Genomic DNA, 16,787 nt, shown 5'->3' with positions numbered 1-16,787 from the left:
GAAGAAGAAGAAGAAGAAGAAGAAGAAGAAACTCCTGACCTCTGGCATCTCTGCGTCTCTCAGGTCCAAGGTGCAGGAGGGGAAGTCGGCCCACTGGAAGGGGGCGGAGCCAGCCTGCGCTGGGCGCCGGCGCCGAACAATCCCCCCCCACCAATAACTTTGTGCCTAAACTGAACTGAAGACGGACGCATCGTAGCTGCAGACGATCCAGGTTGTACATTTGCTGGTCGTCTTCTTGCCGGAGGACGGGCTCGGACTACGTGCGCTCACACACGTGCACACAGCCCCCCTGCCACACACATTTCATTTGTTCTCCGTGTGTGTGTGCGTGTGTGTATGTGTGTGTGTCATAGCGCAGGAGTTTGACCATTCTGTGAATGAACAGATCTCCGGGAATGTTATTTAACACATGGGCGTCATGTAAACAAATAAACATATATACACACATACAATATACATACACATATATATACACACACACGCACACACACATATCTATGCATGTATATGCATACATATATAGGGATATATTTGTATGTGTATGTATACTTATATATGGATTTGTGTGTGTGCGTGTAAATATATATGCATATCTGTACAAATGTGAATTTCTGTGTATGTATACATATATACATGTGTTAATATATCTGCATATATGTACACATATGCAGGTATAAATTTGTATTTGTCTGTGTATATATATCTGCATATATGTACATATTTACATGTATGAATATGTATTTTTATGTGTATGTATACATATATACATGTGTGTTTATATACCTGCATATATGTACATATATGCAGAGATCAATGTGTTTTTGTTTGTCTGTACATATATATATGTGCATATATGTACATACATACATACATACATACATACATACATATAGAAACATGTATTTGTATGTGTGTATATATACACATGTGTGTGCGTATATATATATATATGCATATATGCACATATATACATGTATGAATATGTATATGTGTATATACACACACATATAAATATACATCCTGTTCTGTTTGTACATTTGTTCCTCTTGTGTAATAGCATTGTTATTAATGAATAACAAAGCCGGGAGGGCAGAACCGAACCCCCCCCCCCCCATTGTAGACGATGTTCTCCCACAGGTTCTCCGGTTCTCCGCATGTTTGGATTTCGTTCTCGTTTCCCTCCTCTGTTACATTTTCTAATAAAGGGCGCGGTACCTTCTGTTGTCGGCTCCTCTCTTTCTCCTGATGGACCAAAAAGGTACCGCTCCTGGACCAGCGAGGTTCTTTACGGAGAACAACAGGAACATCTGGAGAACCTGACCGCTCAGGTCCAATCTGGACAGGTCAGCTGGACGCAAGTCGCAGAACGGCCACTAGGGGGCGCTAGACACCCTCCCCTCCTCTCCCTTGGCTCTGCTCCTCCTCTTCCTCCTCCTCCTCTGGACTTCAGCGGGACCGCGATGAGGAGAAGCAGGGGTCGGGACGACTGGGAGGAGGACTTGAGGAGAACCTAAAGGAGAGAGAGGAGAGAAGCTGAAGGAGAGAAAAGAAGAGCCTGAGGAAGAGAGAGGAGAACCTGGAAGAGATACAAGAACCTGAGGAGGACTATTAAATACCAAACCAGGATGAAGGAGAACCCCTCGGTAAGTAACCGACTCCTCACAAAGTACTCCGAGTACTGCGTCACTTGCGAGTACTTCATACATACCTCCAGCCTCCTGCTTCTACCTCCTCGCCTCGCTCACTACAATGTAGTACAATGTAGTGCAATGTAGTTGCATTGGAATAGACTCTATTACAATGTAGTTATGTTGTAATAGACTCTATTACAATATAGTTACAATTTGATAGACTCTATTACAATGTAATAAGGGTAAGCCGTGTGTCATGCACACTCACAAGCAGACGATTGAATAAACTGCGTTTTCACGAGGACGCCTGGCGAGCCAATCAGCTGGGGGGGGGCCACTCCCCGACCAGAAAACCAAAAAGGTGTTAAAAAAGCCATCATGAGCCCAGCTTCTTTTTCCTTACGTGGCATTCAGAGTAAACACACACTGAGACACCGGGGGGGGGGGTAGTTGTCAAAACACAGAGGTTTCTGGTCTGACCGGACGGGGCGGCTCGGAGGGGGGGGGCAAACAGACCTGGCAACTGACCTGGCAAACGGTCTGGCAACCAACTTGGCAATTGACCTGGCAAATGACCCGGCTACCGACTTGGCAACACACATGGCTATTGACCTGGCAACTGACCTGGCCAACGACTTTACAACCGTCCTGGCAACTGACCTGACAACTAACCTGGCAACCGACTTTGCAACTGACCTGGCCAACGACTTGGCAAGCAACCTGGCAACCAACCTGGCAACTAACCAGGCAAGCAACCCGGCAACTGACTTGGCAACCGACTTGGCAACTGACCTGGCAACCCAGAGGCTCCCAGTCTGAGCCTGCTTTCTTGGCCAATTCCGACCCTTGAGGCACCAGGAGGACACCATCCTGGGGTCTTCAGGACGTGTCCTCCTCGGAGACAAAGCCCTCGCTGTCCCCCACCAATCCACCCCTTCCCCTTCCCCTTCCCCCTCCGCCATGACACCCCTCACCCTTCGCTTGTTGCCGCACGTTCCGCTCGTGCGTGACGTCAGGGGCGCCGCCGTGCCGGCGGCACAATGGCGCCCTGTGGCAGCACACTGGGGGGTTGTTTGGGTTACGCAGCAGCTCGGGTTCCCATCAGCGCCGGTCCAGCTGCGAGGGGACGGGGACGCCCTCCCCCCTGCTGGACGCCCGTCATGCATCTCCAGTGTTGTGTCAACAAAGCCTCCCCGTCCACAACCCGCCTTCTGTTTTCTCCCCCCCGCAGGCTGCCGGCGCCACCACGCCGTCCGGCGCCGCGGACCTCGGGGCGCGGAGGATCCATGCGCACCGGCAGCGGGATGGCCAGTTCGGGGTCAGGGTGATGGTCCAAGGGTTCAAAGGTCAACCCTATGTGGTCCTGAACAGCTCGGGGCAGGAGGACGGCGGAGATGTTTCCGTGGTGACGCACCAGGCAGGGTACGCGCCAGGGTCGGCGCGGCGCGGCGTCCACATCCCGGGCGCCGACCGGGCCAAACCCAGAATTCCGCTTCCCGCAGAGGAGATCGAGGACGCCCCCGGCGGCGCGGCGCGACCGGCGCGCTCACCCAACGCCGTGGACTCAGACCCCTTCCTGTCGGTGGGCTCGCTCATCAGCCAGTTCAACAGCAGTCAGCGACGAGGTCGAGGAGGCCCCAGGAGCCAGCTGGACCCCGAGGAGACCAGAAGGTCCAGAAGTGTGGACGGCCGCACCTCCTCCGGGTTCCCCCCGGGATCGGCCCGGGCCCGGCTTCTCGGCGGGGAGGCCTCCAGGAGGAGGGAGGAGAAGAACGGTGAAGATCTGAGGCCGCTGAGAACATCAGGACCAGATGATGAGACGGACCAGAGGGACACGCAGGTGAGACACCTGGAGGGGGGGGGGGGTCTGGGCGGGGCTTAACCGCTGCCTGCTGTCCAATCAGGTGACCCCCGACCTTCTGAGGGGACGGCAGGAGGCCACCGTGGACCCGGTGGGGGACACCACCAAGCAGATACTCTTCTCCTACCTGAAGGAGGGGTGAGAGCACGCCTCACACACACACACACACACACACACACATTGGATCCTTCCATCCAGCTACCAGACACTGGGAGAAGATCTCTGGGCCTGAAGGCGTCCGGGTGGAGGTTCAGCCGAGGGACGGCAGAGGAGCTCCAGCTCCACTCGACTCCAGATGGGTTCCACAACTCCTGTTTGTTTAGCTGTTTGCAGAGAATCCAACCACATATAAACACCTGGACACTCAGAACCAGTCTTCTCCTATTGATGAAGAAACAAGAGAAGATCAAGACATCTAGAGGGAGATATCATAAGGGGTTTGGCACCAGATGACACAATGGAGGCATGCACACACACACACACACACACACTGAGGAATGTGGACGTCCATCTTGTTCCACTGATAACACACACAGGGAGCGGTTTAAAGTTCTTTCCAAACCCCCCCCCCCCCCAGGACGACGGACGACGAGCCCACCACCCTGAGGAAGGTCAACCTGCTCCTCGACAGGATCGAGAAGATCAAGTGGAAGACGGCCGAGAGGGTGGAGGAGGAGGTCAAGGTGGGGGGTCGGCAGACCAGAAACTCCACCTCCGGCAGAAGATAAGCCCACACGCCCCTTTGCTATCTCCACCCCTGCAGGAGGAAGCAGCTCAGGCGCAGCTGCAGGAGAAGCAGGACGCTCTGGGGAGGGAGGTGTTCCAGCTGAAGCAGAGGCTGGAGACTGAGATCAAGGTGGGAGGTGGAGGTGGAGGTGGTTGTGGCAGGACTGATCTACAACTGGGTGGGGTTGTCTCTCCAGAATGAGAAGACCCTGGCCAGGGCCTGTGAGAAGGCGAGGACGGAGAAGAAGCAGCTGGAGGTGGTGCTCGCCGCCAGCAGGGCGGAGCTGGATGAGCTCCGGGGACGGCTCCTCCAGACCCAGGCGGAACTTCACTCCACCGGCCAGGAGTAAGGAGGACCTCTAGATTCAGCTCATGCCATGGCATATCTCTATTTGATGCATTAATGAGAAGATGAATGGATCAATATCTCTATATGATGCATTAATGAGAGGGTGAATGGATTAATATATCTATACCAGTGGTCCCCAACCTTTTTACCACTGCGGACCGGTCAACTATTGACAATTTCACTGCGGCCCCAGGACACACATACACACACACACACACACACACACACACACACAACCATATCGCTTCAAAATAAGATTCAGATATGCCAAAAAGACATTTATAAAGAAAATTTTATTTTCACGAATATGTCACACATTTTAGAATATGGATGGAATGTCAAGAAACCTAAAGAGCACAATATGACTTGTAGCTCAGTTTTAGAGCGTGTACTTTGTATGTATGAGGCCGTAGGTTCAATCCCTGGCATCTCAACTGCATGTCGCTTAGGATAAAAGCATTTGCCAAAAGAACAAATTCTATTCTATATGCATCTAGTGATGTGGTGGCCCTCAGTAATGTCTTCTTTTTTTTTTTTCAAAATACTCCAGGTGCTTGTCTTTTAATCCCGGTGCTCTGTCTCTAATTGGCGAAGCGGTTTTGATGGCTTCATTGCCTTGTCAGAGAGCCGTTTGCCGCATATGCAGAGTGGGCTTGGGATGTGGGAATCACCTACCGGGATAAAACCATATTTCAAGTAGGATTCATGGTATCGTCTGTCGTCATGGTATTGTCTTTTTCTTGGAAGTAGGCTGTCTACCTGTCTCTTCACTGGGTCTTTTCCCCTTTGTGAAGAAACTCTCCAAAGACGTCTGTTTCTCACTTATTTTGCTAGCTTGTGAGTTCAATTTTGGAGCCCAAGTGACCGAGACGTCACCGGGAGAACCATTTTTCAAAATAAAAGAAATTTCAAAATAAAAGATCGCTGGATTCAGATAATACATAAAGCAGAAATCATTCATTCATTTTTCTTGTGTGACCAATTGATCCACGGACCGGTTCTGGTCCGCGGCCCGGGAGTTGGGGACCACTGATCTATATGATGCATTAATAAGAGGATGAATGGATGAATATCTCTATGCGACACATTAATGAGAAGATAAATGATTGTCTCTGAGTGTGAATGACAGGGTGAGTGATTGTATGTCTCTAGATGAGAGGGTGAATAGGTTCATGTGTTTAAATCAGGTGTGAATAAGAGGGTGAATGACTGTATTTTTACTCTACATGCCATGTGAAAGAATGAGTGAATGGTTGTGTACCTTCATGACAGGGTGAATGCTTGTATGTCTCTGTGATACATTTCAATGAGAGGGTGAATGGGTGTATTTCTTTATATGAGATATGAATGAAAGGGTGAATGTTTTTTGTGTCTCGCTATATGACATGTAAATGAATGAGTGAATGGTTGTATGTCTCCATATGATGTATTAATGAGAGGGTGAATGGCTGTTTCTCTCTATAACATGTGAATGAGTGAGTGAATGAGTGAGCATCTCTATGTGACACATAAATGAGAGGGTGAATGCTTGCATGTTTCTGTATTAAATGTGAATGAGAGGGTAATTGTTTTTATGTTTTTCTATAAGACATGAGAATGAGAGGGTGAATGTCTTTATGTCTCTCAATGATGCATGAATGAGCGAGTATGTCTCTATACGGTGTCTGCTTGTACAAGGGTGAATGCTCGTACGTCTCTATATGTGTCCTCATGATTGGTCGGTCCGGGGTGAACCCCGCCTCTCGGCCAATCACAGCTGGGATAGGCTCCGCCCCCCCCCCTCCGTGACTCTGAATGCATGATAAGATAATGAATGGATGAATGAATGAATGGTTTCCTCCAGCCTGGCTCAGATGAAGGTGGAGAGGGAGCGGTCCAGGAGGCAGATGCAGGACCTCCAGCAGCAGCTCTCCGAGATGCACGACGAGCTGGACCAGGCCAGGAGGGAAGAGCAGATCTGCACGGAGAAGGAGGTTCTCCTAAAGGTAAAGCGGCGGCGAGGCGGCCATGTTCATCCCGCGACCCATCTCACGCGCGTATCTCCGACGTCAGGATCTGGCGCAGCTCCGCGCCGACTTCCAGGAGGTTCTGCAGATGAAGGAGGAGCACGAGGAGGTGCTGCAGGACAAGGAGAAGGAGCTGGGCGAGCTGAAGGCGGCGCTGAAGGAGGAGGTGGAGACGCATGATAAATACGTCGCCGCCCTGAAGGAGGAGTATGAGCAGGAGCTGCAGAACCTCCTGAGTGATCTGGAGAAGGCTAAGGAGGTGACAGGAGGACCACGGTGGTTTCTTCTTGTGTTCTCCTCCCTCTCATGGCTGCTGTCCGCCTCAGAGCCACGCGGTGCTGGACCGCGAGAAGGTGGAGGTGGAGGAGGACAGGAGCTCCGCCCGTGGACAGCTGAAGGAGCTGAGCCAGGACAGGGATCTTCTGAGGGGGAAGGTGCAGGAGATGAGCGGCAAGGTGGAGCAGCTGGGTCTGCAGGTGCAGGAGGCCAAAGCGGCAGAGAAGCTGCAGGAGCAGAGGCTGAAGCAGCTGGAGGTGAGAAGGTGGAGGAGGTGGAGGATCAGACTCCAGCGGGTTTTATTTTCTATCCCGCATCTCCTTACCTCCAGAGGGAGAAGCAGCAGGTGGAGGACACTCTGCAGGACGTCAGGAGGAAGGAGGAGGAGGTGTGCCAGTCCAACCAGTCGCTGCTCGGGCGCCTGGAGGAGGTGCAGGTACGACAGGGGTCTCCACACTTTGTGGAAGCTCCTCAGATGAGGTTATCTGAGGTGCTTCCAGGAGGTCTGATCCCAACGCTAACCGGTCCTTCTCCTCCTGGTCTTTTGCCCGTCTCCTGCAGGGGAAGATGACCAAGCTCAACCACGAGCACCGGGAGCTGAAGGAGAAGCTGCGGGACGAGCGAAAGCAGATGGAGGAGCTGTGGAGATCCAAAGCGGAGCTGGAGGACCAGCGGCGCCTGCAGGACCGCGCCGTGGAGCAGCTCCAGAGGAAGGTGAGGGCGGAGGGCGGAGGGTGGAGGACTCAGGCGATCATCTCCGGCAGCGGCGTGAGAAGGTGCTTTGTAATGCGTCCAGATGAACCTCATCATGGAGGACTGCGAGGCCTCCACGGACGTTCTCCAGAGCCAGGTGGACGAGGCCCGGCAGAAGAGCGACAGGGAGCTGGCCGAGCTCCGCAGGCAGCTGGCCGAGAAGACGTCGGAGCTGGAGAAGACCCGCCACGCCGCCAAGAAGCTGCAGGACGAGGTGCGGCGTTTCTTCTCCCCGCGGAGAACCTCCGCCCTCCAGGAGGAGGAGCTCCGGGGTTCCACACGACCTTCTGCTGTGCTCCTCCGCAGCTGCTGCCGGTGGAAGAGGATCTACGGCGCTGTCGTCAGGAGCAGCAGGAGGCCCAGCTGAGGGGACGGCAGCTGCAGCAGAGGGTGGAGGAGCTGGAGGAGAGGAACATCTGCGCACTGGACGAGAGGGAGCGGCACCTCAAACTCATGGAGGTATGGAGAACGCCAGATCAGCTCACTGGGCCGTGGAAGGGGTTATTTGGACCACTCCATGTGGGAGGATGATGGAGAACATGGGGAGAACCTGAGGAGAACATGGAGAACCCAGCAGTGGGAGGGTCTGAAGCATCAGATCATGGTTCCAAACCAGTGGTTTCATCATATTTTCCACTCTGCTCTCCTGCCCACCTCTGGCTGATGTTTCCTGTGAATCTCCACATCCTGCCTGGAAGTGGTGTCTCCTGACCGGAGGACACACATGGAGGTCAGGCAGGTTCTCAGAGCTCCAGAGGAGAACGCTGACGGGTTCTCATACTGACAGCTCCCTCTGGTGTCTGAAGGTTCTTGGAGCTCCTCCTGGTTCCTCCTGCTGAACAAAGACAGCGGCTGATCGACCACTTCCTCCCCAGACAGGAAACAGGAAACCCTGAGGAGCAGTGATTTGTGGGAGCTTCACCGGCTCACCACACCTCTCCATCCCTCTCACCACCTTTCTCTTTCCCTTCCTCCCCCTTCCTCTCCCTCTTCCTCTCTTCCTTCTTCTCTCCATCGTCCCTCCATCCAGGGTCGTATCCGTCAGCTGGAGGAGGACCTTGCAGATGAGCGCGGCAGTGGAGACCGTCTGATGGAGCGGTTGGACAGAACCAAGGAGCAGGCAGGTTCTCCCCCCACCGACCTCCTCCCCCTTTCCTCCCCCCTGCCCTGTATTTACCCTTTTTCTTTCCCAGCTGCTCCCCCCTTCCTCCCCCTGTCCTGTTTCCACCACAAACAGATGTGCGTCAGCTGCTGATTGGTCGATTCCCAGCCGCGTTTTGTTTTGTTTCACAACATTTTTCTCCGTGGAGGCCTGGGAACCCCACCCCCCCCCACCCCCCCACCCAGCTTCCCCACCCCCGGAGTGATGTCATGACCCCTCCTCCCCCGGGCTTAGGTGTGTCTGTAAAGTAGGCCGCCATTCAGCAGACAAAAAGAGGGGGCTTTGGGGTCAGCGCTCCCCCCGACCAGACCGCACTTCCTGTTGTGGCGGCGGGCCAACAGGAAACGCATCATTCCACCTGAGACATGTCACACAACCCCCCTCCCCCACCCACACACACACACACACACACTCGACAGAAGTAAATATCAGTAATGTCAACAATACTATATATATACATAATACACACACACACACACACTCACTCAGGCCACTTTTCTATTTCCTTGTCAGAAGCAAAAGTTAATATTGGTAAAATCAATATCACACACACACACACACACATGCACGCATGCACGCCACTTCTCTATCTCCTCTTCAGATCAAAAGCAAAAGTAAATATCAGTAACATCAACACACACACACACACACACACACACACACTTAGTGTTAGCGCTAATTATGCAAATGAGCTAATTATCAACATGTATATGTGTGGGGCTGTTCCAACTTCAACCACAAGGGGGCGCCATATCAGACTCCTGAGCTCTGCATCAGTTCTGCATCGGTGGTGACCCCTGACCTTTCAGCCCCTTCCCATTCTTCTCGTCAGATGGATCAGGTGCGCGGGGAGCTGACGCAGGAGCGAGCGGCCAGGCAGGACCTGGAGTGTGACAAGACCAGCCTGGAGAGGCAGGTACAGATCCCTCAGGCGGGTCTGGGGTTCGACTCCCCAAACCGGAGGCGGGAGATGTCGGGTTCAGATCTTCTCAACTTTTGTTGTGACGTGACGAGGAGACTCTTAATTACCCGGTGTTTCACCAGAACAAGGAGTTGCGGGGCCGGCTGGCCCAACTAGAGGGCTCCCAGCGGACCAATCAGGACTCCTTCATCTCCAAGCTGAACACACGGATCCAGGAGCTGGAGGAGCGTCTGCAGGGTGAGGAAAGGTGAGCGCCGACCTTTGACCCCCCCCCCCACAACGCGAAACCCGATTGGATGTCTGACGGTTGCCGGGGGTGACCCACCCGCAGGGACAACAACGGCCTCCAGCAAGCCAACCGGCGGCTGGAGCGCAAGGCCAAGGAGATGAAGATGCAGGCGGATGAGGAACGCGTGAACCTGCAGGCGCAGAGGGACCAGGTGGAGACGGTTACTCCTTGAGGGCGGGGCGGGAACGGTTGTCGGAGTCCGCGCCTCACCGCCTTCTCGTGCCGCCCCGCAGCTGACTCAGAGGCTGAAGACAGCCAAGAGGCAGATGGACGAGGCGGAGGAGGAGATGGAGCGCCTGGAGCACGCCAAGAAGAAGCTGCAGCGGGAGCTGGACGAGCAGATAGAAGCCAACGAGCAGCTCCACGGGCAGATGGGCACCCTGCGGAACGAGATGAGGTGACCCCGCCCCCCACAACCGCCCCCACGACCGACAATCGTCTGACGCAAATCTAACTGCTGTGCACGAATCAACAGGCGGAGGAAGAAGTCGCCTCCTCTGAGCAGGGCGGCGGTGGAGAACGCCGACGAGGCGGACGCCGCCGGATCTGATTGACAGCCCAGAAGGTCCCGCCCCCTTTTTCTTTGTAACAACTTCCACATTAACAACTCAGGCGTCGCCGCTTCTCCACCGTCCATCATCTCATCGCTGCCCTCTGGCAGCAACACCCGTCACCACACCCGACCCGGGACTGACTCACTAACGTTCTCCGCATGTTCTCCGCAGTCAGAATAAAGAGTGAAAATGAAAACGTGACGCGGCCTCTTTGGTTAAAGGCTGGATCGATGATCCGCTTTGAGTGGTTGGGGTCGGGGTGAGGGGGGTCGGTCGGAGGCGGGGCTACGACGGCTCCGGAGGGGTCCGATTGTTTTCGGACGCCACGCACTTTTAAAACGCCCGGACACATGGAAGCAGGAGAGCAAGGCAGCATGAGGAGACACTGCGCCCTCAAACACGGGATAGTCCGCGAGTTCCTCGCCGAGTTCCTCGGGACCTTCGTCTTGGTCGTGAGTGACGTCCCCTTTTCCCCTTCTTTCTTCTATCTTCTCCTCGGCGCCCCGCTGACCTCCTCCTCCTTCTCCTCCTCAGCTGTTCGGTTGTGGCTCGGTGGCCCAGACGGTCCTGAGCCGGAACGCCCTCGGCGAGCCGCTCACCATCCACATCGGCTTTTCCGTGGGGCTGACCATGGCGGCCTACGTGGCAGGAGGAGTCTCAGGTACGTCTCATCATCAGAAATCCTCTTTCCTGCAACAAAGATGCACAAAAAATCATGTAACTCGTGCCAGAACAACATCCCGTGTCACTGGAAGTACTCTGCTCCGTGAGTATCGTATGAGTATTTCTGACAATTAGTGTGGTACAATCACAATGCAGCCTCGGGGCTGCACTGGCCCGTGTCTCCTCAAGCCTGCCTTGGGGGGGCACGGAGCGGTGCCTCCCTGAGCCGCATAAATACAGAGGGTTGTGTCAGGAAGGGCATCCGGTGTACAACGTTTGCCAAAACCGAACATGCGAGTCAACCATAACCGGATCATACCGGATCGGTCGAGGACCGGGTTAAGAACGACCGCCATTGGTACTGATGATCTATGGGGTACCGGTGAAAATTGGGCTACTGTGAGTCGAAGAAGAAGGAGGAGGAGGGCGTGTTCGGAAGCAGAGAGGGAGGAGGAAAGGAAAGAGTCTGGGACTGAGAGTAGGGACTTTGAATATCGGGACTATGACGGGAAAAGGTAGAGTTGGTCGACATGAATTGGAGCTGCCAGGCAGGAGGTCTCGAGGAAGACCAAATAGAAGATTTATGGACGTAGTGAGAGAGGATATGAAGGTAGTTGGTGTGAGAGAGGAGGATGCAGAGAATAGGGTTAGATGGAGAAGGTTGATTCGCTGTGGTGACCCCTGAAGGGAAAAGCCAAAAGAAGAAGAAGTGTAGCACTATCAAGGTACTGTACTGTTTCTGGCTCGCTGGTGGTTCTGGCCAATCGGAAGCGTTCAAGGTTGGCACGTTATCCGTCAGGAGACACGAAGAGCTGAAGTGTGTGGTTGGTCCATGTGCCCAAGCCCCCCCCTCCACCCCTGACCATTGATCTGCCCCGAGCTTCAGCGGGGTCGTACGTTACCCCGGGCGTCCAATGTCCTCCATCGGCCATTGATCGGAGCACGCTCACCCGTCCGTGACAGAGATTAGTCACCATGACGATGCTGGCGTGGACTCACCCCCCTCCTGGACGAACCGTGTAAACGCAGGTTATGTTCAAGGATGGTCGTAGAAAAGAGCTTGGGTTTCTGACCTATCATGGTATCGTGGAAGGCGATGGCCCTTCCAGGCGCCCATGTTGGGACCGTCTCACTCTCTGCCTCGTTGCCCCCCTCAGGAGGCCACGTGAACCCGGCGGTGTCTCTAGCCATGGTGATCCTGGGCAAGCTGAAGATCTGGAAGTTCCCGTTTTACGTCATCGCCCAGTTCCTCGGAGCGTTCGCTGGCGCCGCAGCCGTCTTCGGATTGTACTACGGTAAGTTGTTCCGGAGGTCCTGATTGGACGCTTAGTGAACCAGACAGTATCCTCAGCCCCGCTGCCCCCTCCTCTCCTCAGATGCCTTCATGGACTTCACCAGCGGGATTCTCTCGGTGACCGGGATCAACGCCACGGGACACATCTTCGCTTCCTACCCGGCCAGACACCTTTCTGTCATTGGCGGCTTCGTCGACCAGGTGACCTCTGATGGCTGTGACCCCCCCCCCCCGTGAGCCCCCGACCCCACCCCTGCATCCTGTGAACAGTGAGAAGTCCAGGAAATCTGGTTAATGCAGAATTGATCGGCCCCTATCGAGTCTGAGAACTCCCCACTTTAGATTTGGGTCTAATGACCCACTTCCTGGTTTTCACCCTGAAGGTCAGATCCATACGCACCACCATTTGCGGTTTTATCCGTCCGGTTGGCACGGTCCGCCCCCATCCCCCCGCGATGTATTAATGGCGTGGTCTTGCAGGTGGTGGGCACCGGCATGCTGGTGCTTTGCATCCTGGCCATCATCGACGGCGGGAACATCGGCGCCCCCAAGGGCGTGGAGCCGCTGGCCATCGGCCTGATCCTCATGGCCATCGGGGTGTCCATGGGGCTGAACTGCGGGTACCCCCTGAACCCGGCCCGGGACCTGGGCCCGAGGCTCTTCACCGCTGTGGCCGGATGGGGGATGGAGGTCTTCAGGTAAGCCGCGACGCCCCTGGCGCCTTTGCTTTCCACTGCCGGCCCGTCACGTGTGAACGCAGGAGGGCTGACGGGCCAATGTCTCTTTGACCAGCTCTGACTGATGGGGTATCAGAGAGATAAAACAGGCTTTTAATTTTTTGGTTTCATCAACATCGAAAACGGGGGCGTCACGGCAGGTGAGGAATCGATACTGGGAGAGTACGCAGAAGTGAGCATCCTGTTATATAACCTGGCCACGGAGGGCGGAGGGTTGAGGCCCGGGATCGAAGAAATGTAAACACTCCTGGTACTCGGAGTATGGCATCGCCCCGGTATGTTAGCTAATGAAGTGCTGTCGCCCTTTCTCAATCAGATGGCACTTTCAGGTACGTTGGGCGTATGGAACCGTCTTGTACTACACAAGTGTAGTATATGTGTCTTTAACACACCTTGGGAAAGTAGCTGGGTGGAGTATACGCCTGAATACGGTGGTAACATACATAGTAGTGAAGCACCTAAGAGCTGAAGTGAGAGTACGGCACTTTATTACTGAGTATTCTCGGGTATGAAGTAGTATCATGTAGAAGTAGAGAACTGTAAGTGGGTGGAGTTTACTCAAGTATAAAGTACTATCATATAGAAGCACTGGAGTATCTGAAAGCTGTGTAGTTGAAAGTACAGTATACTCAAGTACAAAGTAGTGTCGTATTGTACAGTATACAGGCAGCGAAGTACCCGCCGGAGTACACTTGGGTATAAAGTAGTGTCATAAAGAAGTAGTTAGGTATCTGAAAGCTGTAGTGAAAGTACACGTGTGGGTGGAGTATATTCAAGTACAAAGAGTTATCATAGAGAAGTAGTAAAGTACCTGAGAGCTGTAGTAACTGGGTGGAGTACATCGGGTATGAAGAGGGTGTCGTATAGAAGTAGCGAGGTAATGGCGGAGTACATTAGGTATAAACAAGTGTCACATGTAGTCACTGAAGAACCTGGGAGCTGTAGTCCTGGTGTACCACCTGAGGTCCTATGCGTGTCCCGCAGCACGGCGGGGTACTGGTGGTGGATCCCGGTGGCGGGTCCCATGGTGGGCGGGGTGCTGGCGGCCGCCGTGTACTACCTGCTCATCGAGCTGCACCACCGGCCCCGGCAGCCCAACGGGCCGCCGGCGGCCGAGGACGAGGAAGAGGACGAAGAGGACGAAGAGGACGACGACAGCAGCCTGAAGGACAAATACGAGATGATCACCATGAGTTAGGAGCGGCGCCCGCTTCCGCCGCCGAGCAGATGGGGAACATCTGGGAGGGGGGTCCTCCTGCACCCTCATCCGGGTTCTGCGGTGAGAACCCTCCCTCCAGAACCCTAAGAGTACAAAGTAAAGGTAGTTTTTTTGGGCCGCCATTAGCAAGTACAAGGAAAAAAAAAAACGAGTACTAACCTGCCCCCGAGCAGTACTTCTAACACGGGTTTTGGGCTTATGACTATGTAACAACTGACTGCGCTGTAAATAGTGTATCATAGATGTTAGAGAAGGACATGCATGATGACCTCCTCCTCGAGTTCCCGCTCTCCTCGCAGACCCCCTGAAGATCCGCCGTACTTTATCTCCTCCTCAGCAGACCTCGCTTCCTCTCTGGTGTTCTGTTGAAATTAAACTTTCTACAAGCGTCCCTTTTTCCGGCGGGTTTGCGTCTGTGTGTCAGAAATAGTGCCGTCCCTCCCTTCCTCCCTCCCTCCGCCCATACAGGAAGTGAACATCTCTGCCCTGGTGAAGCCGTGAAGGAGGTCCATGTGAGGGTACTCCGGTATGTTGCGCTCAGGAGAACTTCAGGGCCAAACTCACTTTGGCTTTCTTATCTCGCTGGGGGGCAGGAAATAGGAAACAGGAAGTGGGAATACAAGCAGGAAGTGTGTGTTCACACAGGCATACACACACACACACACACACACACACCTTCGTTCGCCAGCAGGTGTGATTGGCAGCTGTCTGAGAGGAATATTCCACTCGCATCTGGAAGGAACCATCTGGAGGCTCTCACAGGTGGTCCTGCTAACCTTGGGGTGAGATTTGTTGCCATGACGACATGAGCAGATGCCAGATGCGGAGGCAGGGCTTAACGTGACAGCTGTCAGTCATCCAACCATTCACACCTGAGAACAATTTAGAGTCTTCAATGAACCTGATGACCGGTTTTGGACAGGGTGAGAGGGAGAACATGGAGAACCCAGGCAGGAGAACCCAGATAGAACCTAGAACAGAACTTAAACAGTGTCAGGTAGGAGATGCTGAACATTGTGGATCACTTCTTGCATGGTTCCTCCATGGTTCCTCTGCGGTTCTTGCGGGGATCCTCGGAAGTTCCTCCATGGTTCCTCTGCGGTTCCTCCGTGGTTCATCTGAAGTTCTTGTGTGGATCCTGTGTGGATTCTGCGTGGTTCCTCTGCGGTTTCTGCATGATGGGCATGTGCGCGGTTCCATCAACACCGACGGGGATCCAAACTGGAAATCGATGGCGTCCACGTTCCAGCACACGTGCGGCGGCGGCTTCCGGGATCCAACGCACGCTCCCACGTGAATGTTGCATCACGGCGAGAAGGTCCCAGCTCCCGGGTGGGCGGCGGCGCCGGCGGGGAACGTGGAGAACCTCCGTCCCGTGATGCCGGTGATGGAGGGGGTGGATGCCGCTGACTCACAGAGTCAGAAGCCTCAGGGGTTTCACCGCAGATCCTCCTCCACCTGGCAGAGCATGGGTCACATGGTCCTCAAGGTGAGACAGAGATCACACTTTAAACCAGCTGGCGGCCCCCCTTCCTGCCGAGAAGAACCCTGACCTGATGAACAAATGAAGGTCCGGTGCTCCACTCCCATCGGGATTCATGATGTCCTGGTCCGACGGAGGAGCTCCGGGGTCACAGGTCGCTACAACCGACCAATCGCGCGTTGCGAAACCCCAGCGGGTCACCAGAAGAAGGAGCTCCAGACAGGAAGAAGAGAAGGTCCCACTGGTTCTGAACGAGTCTTTTAATGAATGCATTTCAAGAACTCCAGAAAAAAAAATGACATCTCTTTGCACAAAACACTTTGAAACCTTTTCTTTTGTTTTTTAGTAAAAACGTTCAAAGTGAACAGAAGTCAGGGGTGTGTGTGTGTGTGTGTGTGTGTGGGGGGGCTCTATAAAACACAGTGAACATGAAGTCGAACCATGCCGTGTTAGCTCCGCCCACTCACCATGGCAACATGGTTGTTTGGGGGGGGGGGGGCTCGGCGCAGAGCGACCAATGAGAACAGAGGAGATGAAGAGGGAAGGAGGTGGGGGCGGAGTCACATGAACGAGGAAGCGAGGGATCGTCGGAGGACAAGAATGAGGGAACGGAAAGTCTGGAAACGCAGCGGGACCTTCCGGTTGGAGGTTCTGTTCAGGAGAGGCTCCTCCAAGGTCCAACAACCCCCCCCGCCCAAGCACCAGTACTCCAACTTACAAGTGTAATAGATTACTCGTGATCAGGACCGCATGCATTCCCTAAAAAGAAATGAACGCCAGCACACACACACACACACACACACACACACACACACACAGACACACGATTCAAAGTGTTAAGCCCCATCTCTGCTGCCTGGCT

The 16,787-nt window shown here is 54.1% G+C and overlaps 2 protein-coding genes across 4 annotated transcripts; both read left to right on the top strand.

Moving 5' to 3' along the window:
- Positions 1-1,440: 1,440 nt before the first annotated feature.
- LOC147224693 (cingulin-like protein 1) lies at positions 1,441-10,730 on the top strand. 3 transcript variants are annotated; one of them, XR_015107418.1, is made up of 19 exons: positions 1,441-1,643; positions 2,863-3,471; positions 3,536-3,630; positions 4,070-4,175; positions 4,256-4,348; positions 4,416-4,564; positions 6,411-6,552; positions 6,620-6,832; positions 6,900-7,106; positions 7,181-7,285; positions 7,411-7,563; positions 7,646-7,816; positions 7,909-8,061; positions 8,633-8,722; positions 9,597-9,676; positions 9,809-9,933; positions 10,018-10,126; positions 10,209-10,372; positions 10,451-10,730. XR_015107418.1 is itself a non-coding variant. In XM_086163872.1 (19 exons), exons 1-19 carry the CDS (start codon positions 1,626-1,628, stop codon positions 10,527-10,529), a joined length of 2,865 nt encoding a protein of 954 aa, XP_086019998.1. In that variant the 5' UTR covers positions 1,441-1,625; the 3' UTR covers positions 10,530-10,730. The 3 variants fall into 3 exon arrangements, 2 of the variants coding, with proteins under 2 accessions (XP_086019998.1, XP_086019999.1); XM_086163872.1 differs by having other exon boundaries at positions 9,597-9,680; XM_086163873.1 differs by lacking the exons at positions 4,070-4,175; positions 4,256-4,348; positions 4,416-4,564 and having other exon boundaries at positions 1,465-1,643; positions 9,597-9,680.
- Positions 10,731-10,874: 144 nt separating this feature from the next.
- On the top strand, positions 10,875-14,563 carry aqp9a (aquaporin 9a). The gene is made up of 6 exons (XM_086163876.1): positions 10,875-10,981; positions 11,064-11,190; positions 12,350-12,487; positions 12,569-12,687; positions 12,967-13,184; positions 14,208-14,563. The coding sequence occupies exons 1-6, from the start codon at positions 10,880-10,882 to the stop codon at positions 14,419-14,421; spliced, it is 918 nt and encodes a 305-aa protein (XP_086020002.1). The 5' UTR covers positions 10,875-10,879; the 3' UTR covers positions 14,422-14,563.
- The last annotated feature ends 2,224 nt before the right edge of the window (positions 14,564-16,787 follow it).

Source organism: Fistularia commersonii, chromosome 17, assembly GCF_037954325.1.
Source record: "Fistularia commersonii isolate RoL2024-O1a breed Wild chromosome 17, RoL_Fcom_v1.0, whole genome shotgun sequence".
Lineage (NCBI taxonomy): Eukaryota > Metazoa > Chordata > Actinopteri > Syngnathiformes > Fistulariidae > Fistularia > Fistularia commersonii.
This window is presented reverse-complemented; position numbering and strand designations above follow the sequence as displayed.

Bases quoted from the DNA above. Each gene is read 5' to 3' on its own strand.
- LOC147224693 (XM_086163872.1), top strand. The intron at 7,564-7,645 runs GTGAGGGCGGAG...TAATGCGTCCAG, and splicing joins TGGAGCAGCTCCAGAGGAAG to ATGAACCTCATCATGGAGGA. The intron at 9,681-9,808 runs GTACAGATCCCT...GTGTTTCACCAG, and splicing joins AGACCAGCCTGGAGAGGCAG to AACAAGGAGTTGCGGGGCCG.
- aqp9a (XM_086163876.1), top strand. From the start codon at position 10,880: ATGGAAGCAGGAGAGCAAGGCAGCATGAGGAGACACTGCGCCCTCAAA. The intron at 10,982-11,063 runs GTGAGTGACGTC...TCTCCTCCTCAG, and splicing joins TCGGGACCTTCGTCTTGGTC to CTGTTCGGTTGTGGCTCGGT. The intron at 13,185-14,207 runs GTAAGCCGCGAC...CGTGTCCCGCAG, and splicing joins TGGGGGATGGAGGTCTTCAG to CACGGCGGGGTACTGGTGGT.